General features: G+C 38.3%; 1 protein-coding gene across 10 annotated transcripts in view; it reads left to right on the plus strand.

The window, feature by feature from the left end:
• Window positions 1–23,165, plus strand: part of DNAH9 (dynein axonemal heavy chain 9) — a 372,566-nt gene that overhangs the window by 233,039 nt on the left and 116,362 nt on the right. For all 10 annotated transcript variants that reach the window (XM_077166001.1, XM_077166002.1, XM_077166003.1 and 7 more), the window contains 4 exons: window positions 1,376–1,518; window positions 1,859–2,020; window positions 2,215–2,448; window positions 8,838–9,098. In XM_077166001.1, coding sequence (XP_077022116.1) covers window positions 1,376–1,518; window positions 1,859–2,020; window positions 2,215–2,448; window positions 8,838–9,098 — 800 coding nt within the window. The remainder of the gene's footprint in view (window positions 1–1,375; window positions 1,519–1,858; window positions 2,021–2,214; window positions 2,449–8,837; window positions 9,099–23,165) is intronic.

The raw sequence follows: 23,165 nt of genomic DNA on the forward strand, positions 1-23,165 counted from the left end.
ATTATAATTAGTAAATTATATATATGAATTTGTAATTATAATTATATTATTAACTATGGTCCATAATTTACATCAGATTTCACTCTTAATGTTGTACAGTTCTTTTACTTTTTTTTAATTCTGGTTTTATATATATATATATAACATAAAATTTCCCATTTTAACCACTTTCAAGTATTCAATTCAGTGATATTAATCACATTCACAGTGTTGTGCCACCGTAACCACTACCCATAATCAAAACTTCTCTATCACCCCATATAGAAATTCTTTACTAATTAAGTGTTAACTCCTTATTTCCCAACCCCACTCCTGCCTGTGGTATAGTTTGCCTGTATTCTAATTTCCAACTCTATTAATGTGCATAATCATTTCATATATACATGATCATACAATATCTGTCCTTTTGCATGTGGTTTCTTCCACTCAGCATGATTTCTTCAAGGTTCATCCACGTTTTCCCATGTTATCAGAGCTTCTTTTCTTTTTACAGCTGAATAATATTCCATTGAATGCCTAGACCACATTTCATTTAGCCATTCATCTGCTGATAGACACTTGGGTTGCTTCTGCCTTTTGACAATTAACATTAGTTTTTCCCAATGGCTATAAAATGAAATTTCCTTTCCTAATAGTGAAGTTGAACATCTTTTCAAGTACTTTTTGGCTATTCCTGCTCCTCTTCTGTGGTTTGCCTAGTGATAAAATTTGCCTTTTTCCTCTTGGGTTCTTTGTCTTTTCCTTATGATTTGTCATAGTTCTTTATGTATTTTGGAAACTAAACTTTTGTTCATTATATGGGTTGCAAATATCTTTCTGAAGTCTGTGTCTGACTTTTGTCATGCAGGTTTAGTTTTAATGTTGTAAAAGTTAACAACCTTTTTTATGGTTTGTGTTTTTATGGGCTCTGTTTCAGAAATCTTGTTCTATCCCCATGCCATAAAAATAAACTTCTGTAATTTATTTTTAAATTGTTACTATTTTTTTCATATTCATGTCTTTAATCCACTCAGAAATTATTCTTATATATAAACTAATTCTATTTTTTAATATTAGTATTGAATTATCCTGGCATCACTTATTGAATAGTATATCACTTGCCAGCTAATTTATATATATGAAAACTGAAGGATCTTGTGTTACCAACTGCTGATGCCAGGACAAAAGAGTGCCCTACACCCTGTTCTAGCTGTGAATAATGTACACCATGCCCTGGGTTGCTGTCTGTCTGGTTTGCCATTGAGAATGACAGGACATGGACTGAAAGCCAAAAGACCTGTTTCTCAAGATAGAGATGAGGTTGAGGGAAGCAATGTTAGAACTGCTTCATGCAGCAATTGCCAAAGCTTAATATCTGTGTTCCTCTTCTTCCCAGGAGAGATCCCAGATCTCTACTCTGATGATGAAGTTGAAAACATTATCAACAATGTGAGGAATGAAGTCAAAAGCCAAGGTCTGGTTGACAACAGAGAGAACTGCTGGAAGTTTTTTATAGATCGGGTCCGACGACAACTGAAGGTAAAGAATTTACTACTCAGGGACCAGAGATTGTTGGTAGGAGGCTCTACTGATATTGTGGATATGACTTTCCTTATTGACTATCTCGGGAGAGGATGGACATAATTGCAAGAATGTCCTTCTCATCTGATTTATGGGCAGCGCCCTCCCTCTTTTATCATGCAGTCCTCGCATTCTTGCTTTCTTGCTTAGAAAGGCTGGCTTGCTTTCAGAGATTTTGTCACTGTTGGATATGCCTCTTGACATTCAAGGAGATAAAGAAGTCCAAGGTCATGTCTATTTCTCTGATGAGTATTTCTCTGATATCTTCTTGGTTCTCCCTACCCTTCTGACTTTTCAGGTGACTCTCTGCTTCTCCCCTGTGGGGAACAAGCTGAGGGTCCGCAGCAGGAAATTCCCTGCCATTGTGAACTGCACAGTCATCGACTGGTTCCATGAGTGGCCTCAGCAGGCATTAGAGTCTGTCAGCCTCCGCTTCTTGCAGAACACAGAGAACATTGAGGTAAGAGGGAAAAAACCACTTTCCTCAAGATCTTCCGCACCTCAGGGTAGAAGGAATTCCATGTCCAGAATTTCAGGCTTGAATCGAGTTAGGTATTGCAGCACAACTTCCATGTAATGAAGCAATGAGGGAGTGGACAATCACCTCAACCTTTACAGTGAGATATTTTTCTATTTCCTTTTCTTTGATTTTAGTCCACAGTTAAGCAGTCGATTAGCAAGTTCATGGCCTTTATCCACACAAGTGTGCACCAAATGTCCCAGTCTTATCTGAGCAATGAGCAACGCTACAACTATACAACTCCCAAATCCTTTCTGGAGTTCATCAGACTCTACCAGAGCTTGCTGCACAGGAATGGGAAGGACTTGAAGTCCAAAATGGAGCGGCTTGAGAATGGGCTGCTGAAGCTCCACAGTACCTCTGCCCAGGTGAGTGATTTCTTTGTGATCCCTCTCTTGCCTGCAGTGGACTTAGGTGGAATGGGAAAGTCCCCTTTCCAATGAACTGTAGGGACCACAATTAAATTTACTGTCCAGCTAGAATGTTGTCTGAAAATCACTACTTGTTTTCCAGAGGCCCCAGCTTCACCAGAAATAGTGGCCAAGGCTGAGGCTAAGCTCCCCTAGCCGGAGTACACATGTCCAACTTCAGATCTGGTCTGCTGCCCCTCTTTAATGCTGGAATCTCTGAAGCACCTCGTCTCACTTGTTAACCATCTTCTCCTTTTTTTGCTACTTTCCCTTCCTATCCAATTCACCTTTCTCCCATCCTCAAAAGAAATGGTTGGGACAAATGATTGTAGGGTTATACCTTAGCCAGTTTTCTTTTTTCCTATTCTGTCATTTGCCTAAGAGCCATTGGGACCTAATTTCTTAAACACATCTTATCTAGTTTCATGAATTTCCTCATGTATTTCCATGTGGCTTGGCCATTGTAAGAAGGCTCCTGTCTTCCTGTCTGCTTTATTTTTATACTTACTCTTCCAAATAAAATACATTTATTTCCATTGAATTACTCTTCTTTCCTTTAGAGTTGGGGACAACTCTAGCGCCAGCTCTGTCCCCTGCTCATGTCTGTCTTTCATTGCTACCCTCCTTTTGGCCCCTTTCTGTTCTCTGTTCACCAGCAGCACCACCAGCCTCTGATTAAGATGGTGAAATTTGTGCAATTAAACTAAAATTGTGATCAACTGTCACATTTTCCTGTAGTTACTAAGTATTTCATTTGCTGTTATTTTTTTTAATTTGCCCTTGAAATAGTTCTGTTGAACTTTATTCTGCTGACATTTCCTTTCTTTCCATTTAAGATTCTTGATTCAGAGATGTAATGGTTCTTAGCGATTTTAGTTCATTCACTGGGATGCGGTGAGCCCTTGCAATCTACACACATGGTCTTTCTTCTCTTTGGGAGAATATTCTCCTGTTATGTGGTTTGGCTCCACATGGTCCGGTCCCTCCTGTAGGGGCAGTGATTCACTGGATGGGATCCCTATGTCCATATGTACAATGTTCTCACTCATTGTTTCCATCCCTTTGGTGTTTTCTCTGAATTTTAGGAGAGCTTTCCAAGTTTATCCTCATCATTACTAATCTCATATTGTGTAATGCTGTGTTCTGCTTCTTATGTTTGCAGTGAAGACTTTAACAGTTTCCAAAAAGACTCTCCTTATCTCATTCCTTTCCCTTTTCAACTCTTTCATTGGTTTTTAGTTTCAACTTGTTTTTCTGCAACTATTTCACAAAAATCATTCTACTGATAAGGCCAGCTTCCTCATTCTTGTTCTAGGTCCTGCAGCAGGTCATTTTCAGAGCTGTGCTCTTCTTCTTAGTCTTCCAGACACTATTCCTTTCCTTGTTTTTTTATTTTTTACAAAGCTCTGATTTTTCTTTCTTTATCTACCTGGCTCAGACAAGGTGAGATCTGCTCAGACTCAGTGTTTATCAGAACATGGCTTGTGTAAATTAGCTGTGGCTCTACTGTCATTTATATGATGGGCAACCCCCCTTTTGGGGGTGACAATAACAGGGCAGGTTGAGGTATATAGTCCCAGTTCAGGTTCTAGCAGTTCTGCTGATATCCACCTTTGTTTACAAAGGTAGCATCGTCTCTCTCAATCACTTTCTGATTCTCTCAATCTCTGAATTTGTAAAAAAAAAAGAAAACACAGCATAAAATATAATACCAGGATGCACATCTCCCAGATTTTTTTGAAACATCTTCCATCTCTTCCTCCAGAAGAGTCTACAGTGCTCTCAGAACCTTCAACATCTTCCTCAGTTCCCATTCTACCTCCTGCATGCTTAGCTTCTGGGAATTTCTGATCAGTCTGTGTAGAGGATGATTGCCAGAAAGCAAGGGAAAGATATTCTGGCCCTCTTACAAAGTAGCACCCAGATTTCCAACTTTGGATCTTTAAGCATACAGTGAGGGAAAAACAAATATCTATTTCCTAGTTGAGGTGATTTCTATTAACAGAGAGAAACCTGGTTAAACCATTAAGTGATTCCAGTTCTATTTGCATATAATTATTAGAGAATCCTCCCAAATCCTGACATCACACTCATCATCTTAAACCAGCAAAGACCATCTCCTCATTATTCTATGCTGTAATAAATATGTCTACCTACCCAGTTGCCTAGGCCAGAATCTGGGGGAATATCTAAGATTCTTTCTTTTCCCACATTTAAGAATTAACGAGCTCTGTAAATTTTCTAAATATCTCCCATATCCATCCCATCTGCTGTATGCCCACTGTCAATGCCTTGGTTTCAACAGTTCTTACATGAGTTATTTAAATGAGTTGAATTGCTGATCTCCTTCACTCAAATCTCCTGCATCATCTTGTCAGGCCAAAATCCTTGGGGTCATCCTTGACTGTTCTCACTCTCTCTTTGTCTCACATTTCACACTAAACCACCAGAAAACAGCATTGCCTCTAACTTCAGAATATACACAGAATCCTACCACATCTCACCCTCTTTACTGCTACTAGCCTAGTCTTAGCTTCTGGCCTCTTTTACTTAGATAGCCATAATACTCCTGTAACTATAGTCTACCATCAACTGAGTAGCCAGAGTGACCAATTTAAAGCATGAATCAGATCATATCACTCTTTTGTGCAACCCTTCTTGGTCCCTATTTCACTCATTACAATGGCTTCCAAACCCCACTCCAGCCCTGCCTTGCTAACTCCCTGATGCCATCTCCTACTAACCTATTCCTGGGACATTCCTCTCCAGCAATGCTGCTTCCTTGCACTATCCTTATACACAATAGGTCTTTGTACTGGCTGCTCCCTCTACCTGGGGTGTCCTTCCTACTATTATTTCCATGGCACACTCCCTTGCCTCCTTCAATTCTTGGCTCAATTGTGATCTTTTAGTGAACCCTACCCTGATGCCCCTATTTTAAGCTGTCACCCCTCCTCACAATTGCAGATTACCACTTTCTGCTCTAGTCTGTCTTTTCTTATAGCACTTACCCCATCTAACATACTATATAATTTGTTATGATTATTTGTTATTGTATATCTCCATCTGCTAAGATACACACTCCATAATGACAGGGATCCTTGTCCATTCTGTTCACTGCTGTACCCCAAGTACCTAAAAATATGCCTGGACAGAGTAGGTGCTCATTAGATATTTGTTGAATGAATGAAAGAAGGAAGGAAAGAACAACTAGCAGTCTGCTCGGTCTCCTGACTATATTCTGGAAGCACTCTAGACAAGTGCTGTCCAATATAATACAAGTTATAGATATAATTTTGAATGTCCTAGTAGCCATATTTTAAAAGTAAAACAAATGAAATTGTTTGATAATATATTTTATTTATATTGTATATAATACATATGTAATTTATATTTACTATATCTAAAATATTGTATTTCAACATACAGTCAATCCAAAAAGTTATCAGTGAAATATTTCACTTTATTGCCCCAAATCTTCAAAAACCAGTGTGTATGTTGCATTTATAACACATCTCAATTGGGGCAAGCTGCATTGTAACTACTCAAAACCACATGAGGCAAGTGACTACCATGTTGGTTCCCAACCCAGCTCTGGACCAATCTCTATCCTGATCCTAGAGTCATCAACCCACAAGTCTGATTATTCTCTTTTGGTAATAACCTTAATGATTTAGATTTTACAGTTCAGATCCCATGACCTCTTATAGAAACCTTTAAGTTCTACCCCCACTTATTACTCCAGCCTTTTCTTCCTTCATTCTACTACATTATATCCTGAAGTCCAACAGCACTTCCTATTTATAGTTTCCCCAGAATTCCATGTCTATTTCATACCTCTGTGTCTTTACAGGTGTCCCAACCTTGTCAGTTTATCATGGTCAAGACTTAAACAATTTTCTCTCCCCTCCTCTAGAAGCCCTTCCTAAGCTCTGAGCAATTGTACATTCCCTGCTCTGTGGTTCCATTCTTGAATGATGTTTCTTCTCTTGCATATATCATACTATACTGTTATTAGTCATTCATGGGCAGAGACCAAGATTTATTTATCTTTTAGCTCCAGGGACTGGCATATACTAGGTGGATGAATGAATGGTAGGTAGATGATAGATGAATAGGCACAAAAACAAATGAACAAGTTCCAAAATTACCTGCAGGCTTGGAGTGAGTACAGGATGGCTTTTGACAATACTGTGTGCAAGGTGTATGTTCAATAAACATTTCTTGATGGTTATAATGATGATATTTCTTGTAAAAGTCATATGTGGAATTTCTAACTCAAGTATAAATCCTTCATTTGGAATTCTTGCTTTGGTAGAAAAGCCCTGAAACTTACCTTCATGATCTTGGTATAAGGGTGTTGACTTGAATTATATTACCTCAGTATCCTATGAGCCAAGTATGACACAGTTTTCCATGCCCATAATCTGGTGGGAGAAGGATAAATGAACCTCTCGGCTCTAACTCAAACAGAATCCAAATTTGTTTGGAAACAGTTGTATTAGAAGTAGTAATGATAATGTTTTTGTTACCGAGTCTCTGGTGAAGAAGGAGAGTCTCCCACCTGCACCCTGTTGTTACCCTACTCAGGGCACCCCTTATTTACCACACATGGTCAATATTCATGGAGCTGGCAGGACCGAAAGAAATGTCTCTTTAAAGTTTGCCGCATTCTCCCTCTTTATCTTCCTATCCAGGTTTGGATGCGTCTAAATAAAGGAGAACCAAAGTGTAGCTCTAATGCTTTGATTAAAGGAAAAGGAGAAGAAACGGGTTTAAAGTAACCTGTTTCAATTTCCTGTTCCATTGCAGAAGAACTTTGCCTTCTTGGTAGCTTTGTGTGGAGGAGCAGGATTCTGACTGGCGGGACCCTCAGGTCACGCTGTGTCCCAGTTTAAGAGCTATAAAGCTCTTATTCAAAGTGCCAATGATTATTTACCTTGAGCCTAAGGTCATAAGCCATATCTGCAATCAACAAAACAAAACAGCAAGAGGAAAAAAAAAACTAAAGAAGCATTTCAATTTTCTCAAATCTCCCAAGATTTAAAAAGGAACAAAAAGTTACTGGTGTGTTTGCTGACTGGAGTGATTATGCACCTCAATCATTTTGATTTACAATAGCATCTTTGTCCTTATAGAAATAACTCTGTGCAGCTGAACAACGGGAGATGGAAATGGATTAACCTTCCAACATTTGAATATAAGATGAGTTCTAGGGAGCAGGCCTCCATTTGAGGTTAATGCAAAGTTTCCAGTTTCTATGAATAAATAAAATTAAACAGCATTCTTTTTTCCCCCTTTCCTTTTCTTTCCTTTTGATCTGCCTTGAAAAGAGAATTATCAGCAGTGTTGAAGCCTCAGTTTTATTTTTCTCTTTATGCATTTTGCATCATAAAGCACTTGAATCTGTTTGACGTGTTCCAGGAACTCTGAAGTAATCTTCAGTTGTTGCATGAAATAGACTATAGAAAAATGAGAGGCAAGAGGTCATTCTGGAATGTAAAGTTTACGGGCCATACTGCAAATACAAATGGCCTTTTTATTTTCTAGAAATAAATTGATCTGAGACTGTCCTTTGCATCTGAAAGGGCCATAATGCTTTGCCCATTGAATTTCACACCTAGGCAGGCATCAGAACATAGATGGCCAGCCCCAGCCCCAGAATTTCTGATTCAGTTGATTTAAGGGTGAGCATGGTAATTTACATTTCTAATGAGCTGGTCCATAGATCACACTCTAAGAACCACTGCACTGTACCAACCTAAATGTAGCCAGAAAACCTTTCCTCTCTCTCCAGCTGATCAAAGAAACAGATGGTTTCCCAGGTGCCAATATTTCCATTACTTCATTCCTACCTCCAGAGTACATACCACTTGGGAACCCAGCTGGCCTGGACAATTGGGATTCTTGCTGTCCCATTTCAACCTGGCCATCTGTTTGTTTAGGGATGCACACTCACTTCTAATCTCTTGCTGAATCCTTAGGCACACACCACATTGAACAATTCAATTAACCAGCGACTGATTTTTATTAAGGACCTACTCTGTGCAAAGTAATATGCTAGACACTGATGTGGATTTGAGGTTTTATAAGACATAGGCACTAATGCCAGAGATAAGCAACCTAAATCACTTGGACATCAAGGAGAATGATCAGGACATAGGCTGTTTAGAATCTTCCACCATACTTACTATAAAGGGAAGGGAGAGTCTTACATTCCTTTCCTTTCCCAGATGTTGGTCCAACTGAGCTTTGCACCTCTGCTATGCAGACTTGGATCTCCAGTGCCCTGCCCCAAGCCCCCTGGTCACTCCTCTTATATAAGCCCCTTTGCTCCTCTGATGCAGGTGGATGATCTGAAAGCCAAGCTGGCTACTCAGGAAGTGGAGTTGAAGCAGAAAAATGAAGATGCAGACAAGCTCATTCAAGTGGTGGGCGTGGAGACTGATAAAGTAAGCAAAGAGAAAGCCATTGCAGACGAGGAGGAGCGGAAGGTGGCCCTCATCATGCTAGAGGTTAAGCAGAAGCAGAAGGACTGTGAGGAAGATCTGGCCAAAGCAGAGCCAGCACTGACAGCAGCCCAGGCAGCTCTCAATACCCTCAACAAGGTATGAAGATAGTGTGGGACCCAGGTTGGCCCTCAGAGAAGGATGAGTCTCCTTCTGTGACTCACTGGGAACACTACAGTTCTGTGTTCCCAAGAGATACAAAGACAGAGCTGGTAAAGCTTGGAGTGGATTCCAGGTATCACTGGTCTATTCATTAAGAAAAACATTCATTTATTTAAACTGACTACATGCCATGCTTCATGAGGTAACAGTGAAATCCCAAGGATTGGAGTCTTAGAACCATTCAGGATATGAGAGACCACTGGACCAACTTCCTTACTTCACAGATGAGAAAACCAAGGTCTAGAGAACAGGGAAGTACCTTCCCAGTGTCAAAACCTAAATATTAGATTTGGGACTTGAACTCTTGTTTTCAGAGTGTAAGCCCAGGGGTCTATTCTATCCCAGATCAGTTTACCCATTAGGTACTATAGGACACATGAGCTTTCTAAGGTCCTTTTTTAGTTTGTTAATGCTACTAGAATGTAATATACCAGATATTGAACCACTTTTATAAAAAGGATTTATTTAGTTACAAGTTTACAGTTCTAAGGCCATAAAAGTGTCCAAATTAAGGTATCCAGATAAAAATACCCTAATTCAAGGAAGGCCAATGTCTGTCACATGGGAAGGCATAGCTGGCATCTGCTGATCCTTGTTCCCAGTTCCATTGCTTCCAGCTTCTGATGCCATTGGTTTCCTCTCTAAGTATCTATGGGCTCCTTTGGGATTCTGGCTTGCTTAGCATCTCATGGAAAGGCACATGGTGATGTCTGCTGGGCTCTGTATCTCCAAACATCCATGTCTAAGCATCTGCTGTCTCTGTTGGCACTCCAAGCATCTTCAAATATCTGTGTTTCTGTCAGCTCTAAAGCAGCTGTGTTTTCTCCAAAGTATCTCTTCTTTTTAAGGGCTTCTGTAAACTAATCAAGATCTACCTTGTATGGGCAGAGTCACATCTCCATCTAACTGAAATGTCACACCCACAATTGAGTGGGTCAGTCTCCATGGAAACAAAATCAAAGGTTTCCACCCTAAAATACTGAATCATGATTAAAGGATATGGATTTTCTGGGGTATACAACATTATCAGTCAGCACAGGTCCTATTTTAATTTCCTAGGCTGCTCAAGAAAATACCATGAAATGGGTAGATTAAAATGGGAATTTATTCGCTCATGATTTAAAGCTGGGAAAAAGTCCAAAACGAGGTATCATCAAGGTGACGCTTTCTTCTGAAGACTATGGTGTTCTGGAGAAGGCTGAGGTGATCCTTGGTCCTTATTGGACACATGGCAAGGTACATGGTGCCATCTCCTGGCCTCCCCCATCTCTTCCAGGTTCTGTTGATTTTCAGCTTCTTGCTTACTATAGCTTTCTCTCCCTGTGTCTGAATGTCATATTTTAGTGTTTTAATTTCAAATTCTGGGAGAAATGTAATATACCAGAAATGGGTTGACTTTTATAAAGGAAATTTATTAAGTTACAAGTTTACAATTCTAAGGCCATAAAAATGTCCAAACTAAGGCATCCAGAAAAAGATACCTTAACCTAAGAAAGGGCCTATGATCTTCAGGGTTTCTCTGTCAGCTGGGAAAGCATATGGTGATGTCTGCTAGCTTTCTCTCCCAGCTTCTCATTTTAGACAGCCTCCCCAGGGGTGCATTTTCTTTCTGCATCTCCAAACAGCTCTGTATCAGTTTTGAAGCTTTTCCCAAAATGGTTCCCTCTGAAAGGACTCCAGTAAGCAACCCTGCCTTGAATGGGTGGAGACAGATCTCCATGGAAACCACCTAATCAAAAGTTCCCACCTACAATTAAGTGGGTCACATAGAAACAACTTAATAAAAAAGATCCCACCTAAAAAATATTGAACGAGGATTGAAGAACATGGCTTTTCTGGGGCACACAACAGTTTCAAACTGGCATAAATAGGATGAAGGCCCTTCCTGATTGAAGTAGGCTATGCCTTAACTGAAGTAATCTCATCAAAAGGTGCTACTCACACACCCACAGGAATGTACTAAGTTTAAGGACATGTTTTTCTGGGGTATGTACAGCTTCAAACTACCACAGTTTCTATAAAAATGTTTGCCAGCTGAAACTAAAACATTGGCGCCTAGCTGTGCAAAATCTATAAAATCAAAATTAGTGTACATGTAACTAATTGGGAATACAATTAATTGGTAATGTAATGGTGCATGAACTAAATTCAGCTCACTTGGAATAAGCATGACCCTTGAGATATATTACATGAGACAATTTTACTTTGGTTCCCTTTAGATTTATTTTAGTAGGGGAGAACACAATTAATTTCTTCTTTCTTTTCTCATATTTCATGATTAACCTTGTTTCCCAGTTGGGTAACCATGGTTTATGGGCAAAGGGAGGAAGGAGAAAAAAGGGAGAGGCAGGTTTATGTCATCAGGAGTTGACATCTGGGAGGGATTTAAAAGTTGACCCTTATTTTTTCATTGCCCTTCATTTGGAAAAGAGGTACATGCTATAAAACTATGTTCAAGGAAATAAGATAATACCTTTTTGGTGAGGTGCCGTGATGTATGTGTTTGGTCCCACAAATGCAGTGGTCCCACAAATATAGTATGTTTACACTGATGGCACAGTAGAAATGTAACTCTACTCATCTTCATGAAGCGTTTAGACTGAAAAGATTTACCCATGTACAACTAAGGTTTTGGTTTTGTTTTTTGTTGTTAATTCTTGAGGCAACTTTGCAAGATTATTTTGAGAAACACATTGGAATCCGTTAGTGGTTAATGCAGTTAAGCTACAAAAATTAAGTTAGTTGAACATTTTTTAAAGTGGAATTGAATTGTTCAGCAATGGGTGCATTTTGTTTCCTACCTTAAGTATCTTTCAAAATTTCATCCAGTCCCTACTGCTAATTTCTAAGTATCACCTAGTTTGGTGACAGCTAGTCAGTTGATTTCAGATAACACTAACTGTCCCTCATTAAAAGTGATGTGCAACAAAGTTTAAATCTTATTTGGTCTGATATTTATAAAGGTCTGTGGGTCTTATTGACTAATTGAAAGCAAAGAGGTTCTTTATAAAGGCTACCTTTTCTCTGTTGTGTGCTCTCTTAAGTTCTTTGAAGACCCACCACCAATCATTGGGATCTCTCCCCTCTAGGTTGCTTCCTCCTTCTCCTGAGAATCTGGCTAGTCACCTTGCTCCCTACAAATGGACCTCCTGGGCAAGGTCAACGGCTACCCTATGTCAACTCTCCCATGCAATGGCTCACCTCTGAGCCAAAGGAGACATCTGTGCCTCCTTTCTCTAACAGGGTCTGAGAGAGCTGGTCATCCAATGCAGTTAACTTTGTTTGACCCCACTGTCAGGGTCCTATGCAGCTAGTCAGGCACCCTCTAGATTTCTGGGGTCTAAGCTGGACCTCAGTCCAGTGTATCCTTCAAACTGGAAGGGAAACATATTAAGCTGTTTGAATGGTCTCCTTAAAACCCCTTTCTCTAGACTTGCTGGCAAGGTGTAGCAGTGCTACATCCTCCCTCAAAGGCAGGATGGGTGAGACTTAAAGCACATCAACAATTCTCACCAAAAATTCTCTTTTAAATTTCAACTACCTGATTTTTTTGTACATGCAATGCAGGTGAAGGGCTTAAGAGTGAAAAACTGGTCTCCTGAAATCTTTTACTAGTTCTGCATAGCCGTCCACTCCTCACCTTCTAAGGTAGCATCGATTGGCTTGGAGCCTCAGCAAAACTGAGACTAAACTAGTTACATCATAAAATCCTGGCACATGTTGCATATCTAAATTATATTTAATGCTACATGTAAGTGCATTTTAGTATTTTATATGAAATGAGGTGTCGGAGATCTTCAAATCTAAGGATGCCTAGAGGCTGTAAAGGTCTTAAATGGACCTCTACCCTACCTCACTAGAAAATGCGAGATTTCTCTACTAAGAACTTACCATCTTGTTGGGTAAACATGGTCATGGCCAAATCATGCCACAACTTCTCAACCCAAATCTTTGATATATGCAGGGTTGGCTTCTCACTGCCTCCTCCTTCCAGCATCTAATGCAATCTCTAGGCTTTTGATTAGACAGCGCTTCCTCCCATTTTCTAGAATTTCCGCTCCTTTCATTCACGCCATCTAAATCCTACCCATATTTTAAAAAACAAACATATTCCAGATCAATTTCTCCCTTCTCTGACTTCCAGAGCACAAAAGATGTGACCCTTTGATTTAAACAACCTCATGCCTTGTTCACCAATCATTTCTTAAAAAGAAGACTAATATCCCATAAAATCTTTGAAACAAAGATTGTATTTTCTAAAATGACCTGTGTTGAAATATTGGCTGTTTTATTTACTACCTGTATAGCTCTGTGCCATGTTTTAAACCTAATCCCATTTTGTAAAGGCAGCCATTTCTTCTAATCCCTATCCAGTACTATAGGTTGGAAACTTGATTAGGTTATTTCCACAGAGATGCGACTCAATCAAATGTGGGTATTAAATTTGCTTAGATGGAGAGGTGACTCCACCCATTCCAGGTGGGTCTTGATTATTTTACTGGAATCCATTAAAAGAGGAAGCATTTTGGAAAAGACTTGAGATCTGAGAGAACCTTCAAAATGACAAGCACGACATAGCCATAAGAAGCAGAGAGTCCACCAGCCAGTGACCTTTGGAGATGAAGAAGGAGAATGCCCCTGGGAGGGCTTCATGAAACAAGAGGCCTGGAGAGGAAGCAAGCAAACATCGCCATGTTCACCACATGCCTTTCCAATTGAGAGAAACCTTGAACTTCATCAGCCTTTCTTGAGTGAAGGTAACCTCTTGTTGGTGCCTTAATTTGGACATTTTTATAGACTTGCTTTAATTGGGACATTTTCATGCCCTTAGAAATGTCAACTTGCAAATTATTAAATTTGCTTTAAAATTTTTTTTAGAAGTTGTTTTTTTAAAAGTTGTTCTGATTAAAAGTTGTTTTTTAAAAGTTGTTCTGATTCTTGTATATTGCATTCTGTCAGCTAGCAAACTAGAATAAGCTCTGAGAATGTTTTTATCTTCTCCAAGTCTGTTTTCTAATCTGTAAAATAGGGATAATTATAATATATCCCTGAAAAGGTGGTTATAAAGATGAAATGAGATAATGCATGAAAAGTAGGTATCAGAGGGTAGTCAATAAGTGTTTGTTGTTTCTATTGATGTTGTTATAGCTAGCATTATCACTTCTGTTTCCACAGAACTGAAAAGAGAGTGAGCAACCCATGAATTCTTCTGGTTAATTTGTTGATTGTTTAGTTGGTTGATGGATTGACTGGTAAAAATAAACACATAGTAGTATAAATTAAGAAAGTGATGGGATAGGGTTAAGAAAATAGCACTGGGTTTGAAGTCTGGATACCTCTGCCACAGAGGAAGTGAAGCTAATTTTTAATGAATGCCTGTTATGTACCAGGTGACACAATAGGTGTTTTCCTCTAACTAGCTGTATAACTTGGAGTTCTTGATACCTCAAGTTCTTTTCCATGTTAAAGAACAAGGGGGAAATAGGAATTAATGGACTCTTTATCACACACTTCCACCCAACCATTAGCAAATCCTATGAATTCTACCTTCAAAATACATCCAGAAGTCAACTGCTTCATGTCAGCTCTACTGCTGCCACCCAGGTCCAAGTTACCCTTTTTCCTTCCCTAGACTACTAAAATAAATAGCCTCTTCATTGGTCTCTGCTTCCACCTTTGCTGCAATACAATCTTTGCCTGTCATAGCAGTCTGAGTTATCTTCTTAAAGCCGAAGTTAGATCATGCCATCCCTCCATTCAGAATCTTCTGTTGGCTTCTGTTCTAGTTTGCAAGCTACCGGAATGTGATAAACCAGAAACAGAACAGCTTTTTAAAAGGGGAATTTATTAAGTTGCAACTTTACATATTCTAAGGCTGTGAAAATGTCCAAATTAAAGCAAGGCTTTACTGCAGTGTCCAATCTAGAGCATCCAGGGAAAGATACCTTGGTTCAAGAAAGCTGATGAAGCTCAGGGTTTCTTTCTCAACTAGAAAGGCACATGGCAATCATGGTGATTATGATGACATCTGCTAAGTTTCTCTCTAAGCTTCTTGTTTCCTGAAGCTCCCCTGAGGGCATTTTCCTTTTTCGTCTCTGAAAGTCTATGGCTACATAGAAGACTTTTCCAAAATGATTCCCTCTTAAAGGGCTCCAGTAAGCAACTCCACCTTGAATAGAGACACATCTCCATCAAACCCATCTGATCAAAAGTTACCACCCACAACTGGATGGGTCATATACTCCATAGAAACAATAAAAAAGATTCCACCCAGCAACACTGAATGAGGATTAAAGGACATGGCTTTTCTGGGGTACCGAACAGATTCAAACTGGCATGGCCTCCTGTTGCATTCAGAATAAAATCCAAAGCCAATACTATTACCTATAAGGCCCTGGGGGGCAGGAGGGTGGGGGGAAGGGGCTGTTGCCTGTGCCACTCCTTTCACCATGAGTTATCATTTTCACTCTTGTCATTCCGCTCCACCCACACTGATCTTCCTGCTATGCTTCCCACACTCCAACTGCATTCCTTCCCAGGGCCTTTGAACTAGCAATTACCTCTGCCTGGAACAGTCTTTCCCTAGGCATTTCTGTGGTTCCCTCCTCTTCTTTCAGGTGTCTGCCCAAAAGGCACCTTATCAGGAAACAAATAATAAAGGTATTATCTTCAGAAAAAAGAAATTAAGGTATACAAGAAAGAAACTATACTCCAAGATGAACAATATTCACCATCATAATCATGTAAATAATACATGTATATGTAGAAAATTTTTCATAACTTATGTGGGGGCCATTGGGAGCAAAAGGAAGGAAATAAAATATATGTTCACACGGTACAGTAAGAAGTCACTTGATAATATCTTTAAAAACAACAACATACTTTTATAAGGAGTGAAATCCCAGAGGTAATGATGGATAAAGTTGTAAGAAGTGGCTTCTGGGGAGATGGAGTTGGAGATGGAGTGGGTCTGTGTTTTCCTCTAAGCTTTATAGCTCTATTGAACTTTTTTAAATGTGTATATGCATTACACTGATAGAAATAAAAATAAAAATTTTGCAATTAGTATGGATAATTGCCTGGCCAGGTAGGTCATAGAGAAGAGAAAGCCCATGAAGCAGGAACCTTAAGAATGAATATTTTATTAGACAGAGAGCAGGTGGAAAAGGGCGTTCAGGAAGGAGCAGGGTTTGCAAGGTCATGCATGCATAAAAGAACATGGAGTATTGGAGCTGTGGGTGCAGAATTGAGTGCCTCAGGACCTGAGGTGGTGATGAGGCTGGAAAAGTGATTTGGAAAAAAATCACTACAAGTCTGTGAGCATCATTAAGAAGTTGAATTTATCTTGTAGACCAGTGTTTGCCATCTTTGGGTTGCAGCCCATTGATGGGCCTCAAACAGCACATTTTTTTGGTGGGCGGGTGGATAGAATAGACTGGATCAGAGTGCATTGGGTACAGGAAGGATAAATATTGCTGCATGAACCAACAACTCCTGGACAACCCTCAAACCACTCTGCAGTCACAGGACTCTGGTATTTAAGGAGTACTTCCCTGTTCTCTCACTATTTTCAAAGCTAACTATAAACCCTTAATTAAACATAAAGGATACTTGTAAATCAGGGTTTGATGGCAAGTTTCTGCTCAGTTTAAGTCTCCATTTTGGTAGTTTTATTTTCCTTTTATAGCCAAATGAAATAGATCGGGTATAACTTTTCCTGCTTTAGTTGAGGAATGGTTTCTCTTGCAATATCCTGGCCTTTTTTTTTTCCTGTACAAAGTCACTTGGAATGCTTTATTTATATTCCATGAATTTTTTATAGTGGAATTATTTTTTATTGTAGAATAATATATGATGGCATATTCATTGTTAAAAAATTATCCAAACATGAATCTTCATGAAAATGCATGATACATTCTATGTGGTCTCAACCACATAAAAATGTATGCTCAGTTGTGCGTATACACATAAAGGACTTATAAGGATAGGTCAAACTGTAAACTGTGATTCTGGATGACTTTTGTGTCCTTTGCTTCTTGTGCTTTTCAGTGTTCTATATTACACAATTTACTTAAAAGTTTTTTTTTAAAAAGCTTATTTAAAAAAATAATAATAATAATCCAAATATATAGAATATATAGGGCAAAATATGAAGTCACCTCATTTTCCACCCCAGCTCCATCCTCTCCCAGGAGATAATTCCTGTTAATAATTGGTGTGTATCTATTCCAGCAGCTTCTCTATTCATTTACCTTTATCTAAATGGACATTTACATCACATTTTAAATATAAGTGGATAATACCAACTTATTTTCCCTTAGGTACCAAAATCATATTATTAAATATAACTAAACCTTATTTATTTAATATTTTGTAGTATTCCATATTATAAATGTACTGTATTTAATTAGCTTTCCATCAATTATGGACATTTAGTTTATTTCCTTTTTATAATACAAATATCCTTATCTTATTGCATAAATGCAAGTATTTCTCTGGGTCACATAAGAAATACAATTATTTGGTAGAACAGGGTGCTTGGCCGAATAATGATACTCAAAAAATATCCACATCCTAACCCCTGGAACTTGTAAATTTCACCTCATGTGGGGAAAATGACTTTGCAGATGAGATTAAGATAAGAATTTTGAGAGAGGGAGATTATCTTGAATTATCCAGGTGGGCCTTAAGTGTAATTACAAGAGTCCTTACAAGAGGGAGACAAAAAGATAAAAGAAGAAGGCAATGTGATGATGGAGGCAGAGGGAGAAACGGCAATGTAATGCAGGGCCACAAGCCAAGCAGTGAGGCAGCCTCTAGACGCTGGAAAGAGCAAGGAATAGACTCTCCCCCAGATCTTGCAGAAGGAGCCTGCCCTGCTAGCACTTTGATTTCAGGACTTCTGACCTCCAGAACTGCAAGATAATAAATTCATGTTGTTTTATGCCATTACATTTATGCCAAGTTCTCACAGCAATAGGAAACTCGTAGAAACTCTATACTCTTCTTTTTTATAGACACTGCCAAATTTATATCCAAAGTGACTAATCTATCTATAGTTATAAGAGTATTACTTTTCCCAAACCCTTGCCCATCATAGATATTTCCAGTCATTTTAATTTTTCTCCATAAAATAAGCAAAAAATTCTCATTTTCATTTCAATTTAAGTGCCTTAATAACTAGAGAGATTTCAAATCTTTTCAAATATTTATATTTCTTCTTCTGTCCATTAGCTGTTCAGCTTTGCCTATTTCCTTCAAAGATAGTTTTCCTTTTTCTTACTAATTCACAGTACTTCATTAGTAATTTTTACTATTAATCCTTTGGTATATGTGTTGTAAATATTTTCTCCCAGTCTATATTCGCCTTTTATCTAAATTTTAACAAGGAATATAAAAAGCAGATTTTATAATCAAATAATCTGGGGGGTTTTCTGGCAACAGAGTTAGACCGGACTCTTTTCTCCAGGGCCTTCATTAAGTGATAAGCTTGATACCAGACAAAGGTGATGGATTCTCTGCCCAATGTGCTCAAATGACCGATGCCTGAGGCATCAGAATTTAAGAGAAAAAAGAGTTTATTGGTAGGTGTGAAGCAGGAGTTCAGATTTCCTATTAGCCCAAAACTCTGTCTCCCTGAACTGCAATAATTCAGATAGTTTTATAGTATCAGAAGATGGGCAGGATTTAGGATAATGAGCACAATGGCTCCAAATGATGTAATCAGTAGAGATTTCATTATTAAACATGAACAGATTGATTCCATACATAGTCACAGAATATATGTAGGAAAATGGCAGTTTTAATATGATGATCAGCATGATTTTTTGTGTTGTATTGAGGTATAGGTCACGTGTGCTGGATTGAGACTGTTATGTACCCAGAAAAGCCATGTTCTTTTCCTAGTCCAATCTTGTGGAGGCAGAACTATTGTTTAGGGTGGGACCTTTTAATTAAGTTGTTTCCGTGGAGATGTGACCTACCCAATTATGGGTAGGATCTTTTTGATTAAGTTGTTTCCATGGAGATCGTACCTACCCAGTTCTGGGTGAGACCTTTTGTTAGGTTCTTTCCACGAAGATGAGTCTCCACCCACTCAAGGTGGGTCACTTACTAGAATCCTTTAAGAGGGAATAATTTTGGAAAAAGCTTAGCACTGACACAGACAGAGACATTTGGAGATGAACAAAGAAAATGCCACAGGGAAGTTGTTTGAAACCAGAAACCAAAGGACCAGTAGATGCCAGCCATGGAACTTCCCAGCTGACAGAGGTGTTCCAGATATTATTAGCCTGTCTTGACTCAAGGTATCTTTCTCTAGATGCCTTAATTCGGACATTTTTATGGCCTTAGAACTGTAAACTTATAACCTAATAAATCCCTTTTATAAAAGCCAACCTATTTCTGGTATACTGCATTCCAGCAGCTTTAACAAGCTAAAACAGTCATTTATAGGTAAAATCTAAGCTATTGCACACATCAGGTGAGCAAATTTTGGTTAAATCCAGTTTTAATTATCAAGATAACTTTGAACTTGGGGTAGGTTAGTTCTGGGCTGACCCAAGGCCCTTAATTAATAAACATTTGGGGCTGTCTTTAGTGATCATAAGACTTTAAAGTCAAAAAACTAGATAAAATGGGTACAAGTAAAGTTCAATCACAAGGTTTTTATGATCAAAAGGGTACAAGATAAAAGCTATACACAATCATTATCAGAGATCAGGGCAGCTAGATTACAGTTCAAAGACTTTAGGCATTTCCCTCTGTCTATTCTAATATACCAGGAAGTAAAACGGAATATCTATACAATTATTAGTAAGCATAATCATCAGTTAAGTCCTAACTTCTCAGTTACAAACATGATACTAAATGTTATAGAGCTAGCATAAGAAAATAAAACCTCAGATTAATCTAATATATAAACAGAGGTATAATATATCTATATAAAATACTAGCAAATTAAATCCAGCAGTTTATTCAAACAACAATATGCAACCCAATTGGTAAGTTTTGTTCTGATATAAGGCTATTAATATAACTACTTCCAGCCATAGATCAAAGGAGAAAGGCTCTGTAGTTATCTTGGCACTTATAAAATGGCATTTAACAGTTTAATATCTGTTCCTCATTGAAACTGTAGTGAAATAGGAATAAAAGGCTGTTTGGATATTTTTCTAACAGATAGCAATCGATCACAACCTAGAGCAAAACATCCTATCTAATGGTAGATTCTCCAGAGGCATTCACATTAACATGGTAAAAATACAGTAATAACTGCTTCATGGCTATTATGAAAATTTTATCCTAAAACTTCTAGTCAATGAACTAATAAATGAAAAATAGTCATTGTATGAATACTGTGAACTAGAAAAACATTCATGGATTTTACAAAAATATTATAAGAGAAAGATTAAAGCCCATTATAAAATAAATTACAAAATTTAATAGCTTTCCTAATATCACCAACAGCCAGTTAGCAACTATATATTCTGAATAGCTACAAAACATAAGGTACAAATAAGCATGAAGAATTTTATTGAAATAAGAAAACTATACATCTTTATTGAGGACTATAAAATCAGATGCAAATAAACAAATATACATACCAAATCTGGGAATATTCACTATGATAAAGATAATTACATAAAAAAGTAATTAAAAATTCCTATATTTAATCCACTATTAAGGATTTAATAACCTAGATGCTTAGATGGAGAGGTGACTCCACCCATTCCAGGTGGGTCTTGATTATTTTACTGGACTCCTTTAAAAGAGGAAGCATTTTGGAAAAGGCTTGAAATCTGAGAGAACCTCCAAAATTACAAGAACGACATAGCCATGAGAAGCAGAGAGTCTGCCAGCCAGCAACCTTTGGAGATGAAGGAGAATGCCCCTGGGAGAGCTTCATGAAGCAAGAGGCCTAGAGAGGAAGCTAACAAACATTACCATGTTCACCACATGCCTTTCCAGTTGAGAGAGAAACCTCAAATTAGTTTATAGTAGCAGTCTAATAGAAGTCCCAATTGGATGTATTGTTTATTTGGTGCAATGTAATTAAAAATTCCTATCTTTAATCTACTATTAAGGGTTTAATAACCTTGGTGTCCAAGAATATGGAGTTAGCTAAATAATTTATGGTACATCCAAAGAAAAATGATGCACCTTTTATTTAAAATTATATTTTACAAAAATAATTATGTGAAAAAAGTTTAAGATATATTTTTCAGAGAAAACATAGATTCAAAAATAGTGTAAGCTTAGTCTGGAGTTGTAAGTGTATTTCTAGAATTCTGAAATGCTGTGCTATATGAATATAAGCTAGTATTTCCCTGGAACTCTGCACCTCTGTAATGCCTAAGACTCAGAGCAGAGTTCTGCAGCTCAGAAAGTCAGCATTACTGCATTCAACAACTGTAAAAGTAGCCAAAAAAAGAGCTCAGTCTGCAATCAGAGATAAAAACAAAGCCCATCTGGGAGTCTAAGGTAAATCAGAACACAGGACAAAGGATGAAATTGTATGTGTCCTGAAACTTCACCTACTAAACTAGACCAAAGGTGGAGAGGCTTACTGTGCCTAGAACCTAAATTTTCTGTAACACGCAATCCAAATCAGCCTGTCTGGATAACGTATTTAAACAACCCAAACATATGGAGCCCAGACGGGAATGAGGCCTCGTAATTCTGTATAGCTTAATGTAATACCCAGATACCCCCTGACTATTGTGTGCTGATAATTAAAAAAAAGTATTGGTAGAGTCACTTGAGGGACTAGAATGAAAGTATGGAACCATTAAACTTTCCCACCTGGGAAATCCCTGATACTTTCTCAAACATTAGAGACTCCCAAGTAAATAGGTCAAACCCTTGATTTTGAGATTTTCCTTATGAAATTTATTTCTGTAGCAGCAAAGCTAAACCTACTGCTGATTATGCCTAAGACTTATTTCCAGAAAACCTCTTTTGTTGCTCAGATATGACTTCTCTCTCTCTCTAAGCCCAACTATTCAAGGAAAATCATAATCCTCCACCCTGTGTGGGATGTGATATTCAGGGGTGAAAGTCTCCCTGACAGCGTGAATCATGATTCCCAGGGATGAGCCTGGCACCATGGAATTGACAACACCTTCCATACCAAAAGGGGAAAAAGAAATGTAATAAAATAAGGAATCAGTGACTGAGAGAATTTAAATAGACTCAAGAGGTTGTTCTGGAGGCTACTCTTAAGCAAGCTTTAGCTAGATATTGCTAATTGCATTGGTTTGCCAAGCCCCAATTAACATCATTCCTGTTAAACTTAAAGAACACCTAAGGCTCTGAGACTGAACAGAAGTTCCATACACAAAGTTTACTTTCCAGAAACCCATGACCTCCAGATAGTCCCTTGGTCATGTACGGCCTGAAACCCAGAGGGCCAGCCTCTCCAAGAACATCCACTAATTCCATCCCTGTATCCTATATAGTGGATACCCCTTTTCAACATGAGAAAGTTAGAATGGGCATAGCCCAAAGACCTCTATAGATTGGGAGCTATAACAGAGAATGATAGGACATAACAAATAAGTATGACTACTGAATCAATATACTGATATTTCGTTTTAGTTTCCAGTGTTTTGAAGCAGCTAGAAATAAAAACCTATAATTGTGGAATTTTAACCAATTCCAAACTCTGTAATCTGTTCTACAACTAATTGTTGCTGTGTGCTTTGAAATTTATTGCTTTGTGTGTGTGCGTGGATATGTCATATTTCACAATAAAAAAATGTAAAAAAAAATGAGCAAACAAAAAATAGTATAAGAGTGATTCATAAGTGTTAGAGATCCCCCCTCACAAAGTTGGCAATGACTAACCAGTTGTGGCTTATCTCCCTTTTACAACAACCCCCATCGATGACCTACGTGATTGATAGAGCAAACCATAGCCAATGTGCCTGCACTCAACCCACCAGTTCCTCCCAAAGATAGTAAAGAAACTTAACGGTTCCTTATTGGCCCTTAAACCTCTCA

Source organism: Tamandua tetradactyla, chromosome 6, assembly GCF_023851605.1.
Source record: "Tamandua tetradactyla isolate mTamTet1 chromosome 6, mTamTet1.pri, whole genome shotgun sequence".
In the NCBI taxonomy this organism is placed as follows: Eukaryota; Metazoa; Chordata; class Mammalia; order Pilosa; family Myrmecophagidae; genus Tamandua; species Tamandua tetradactyla.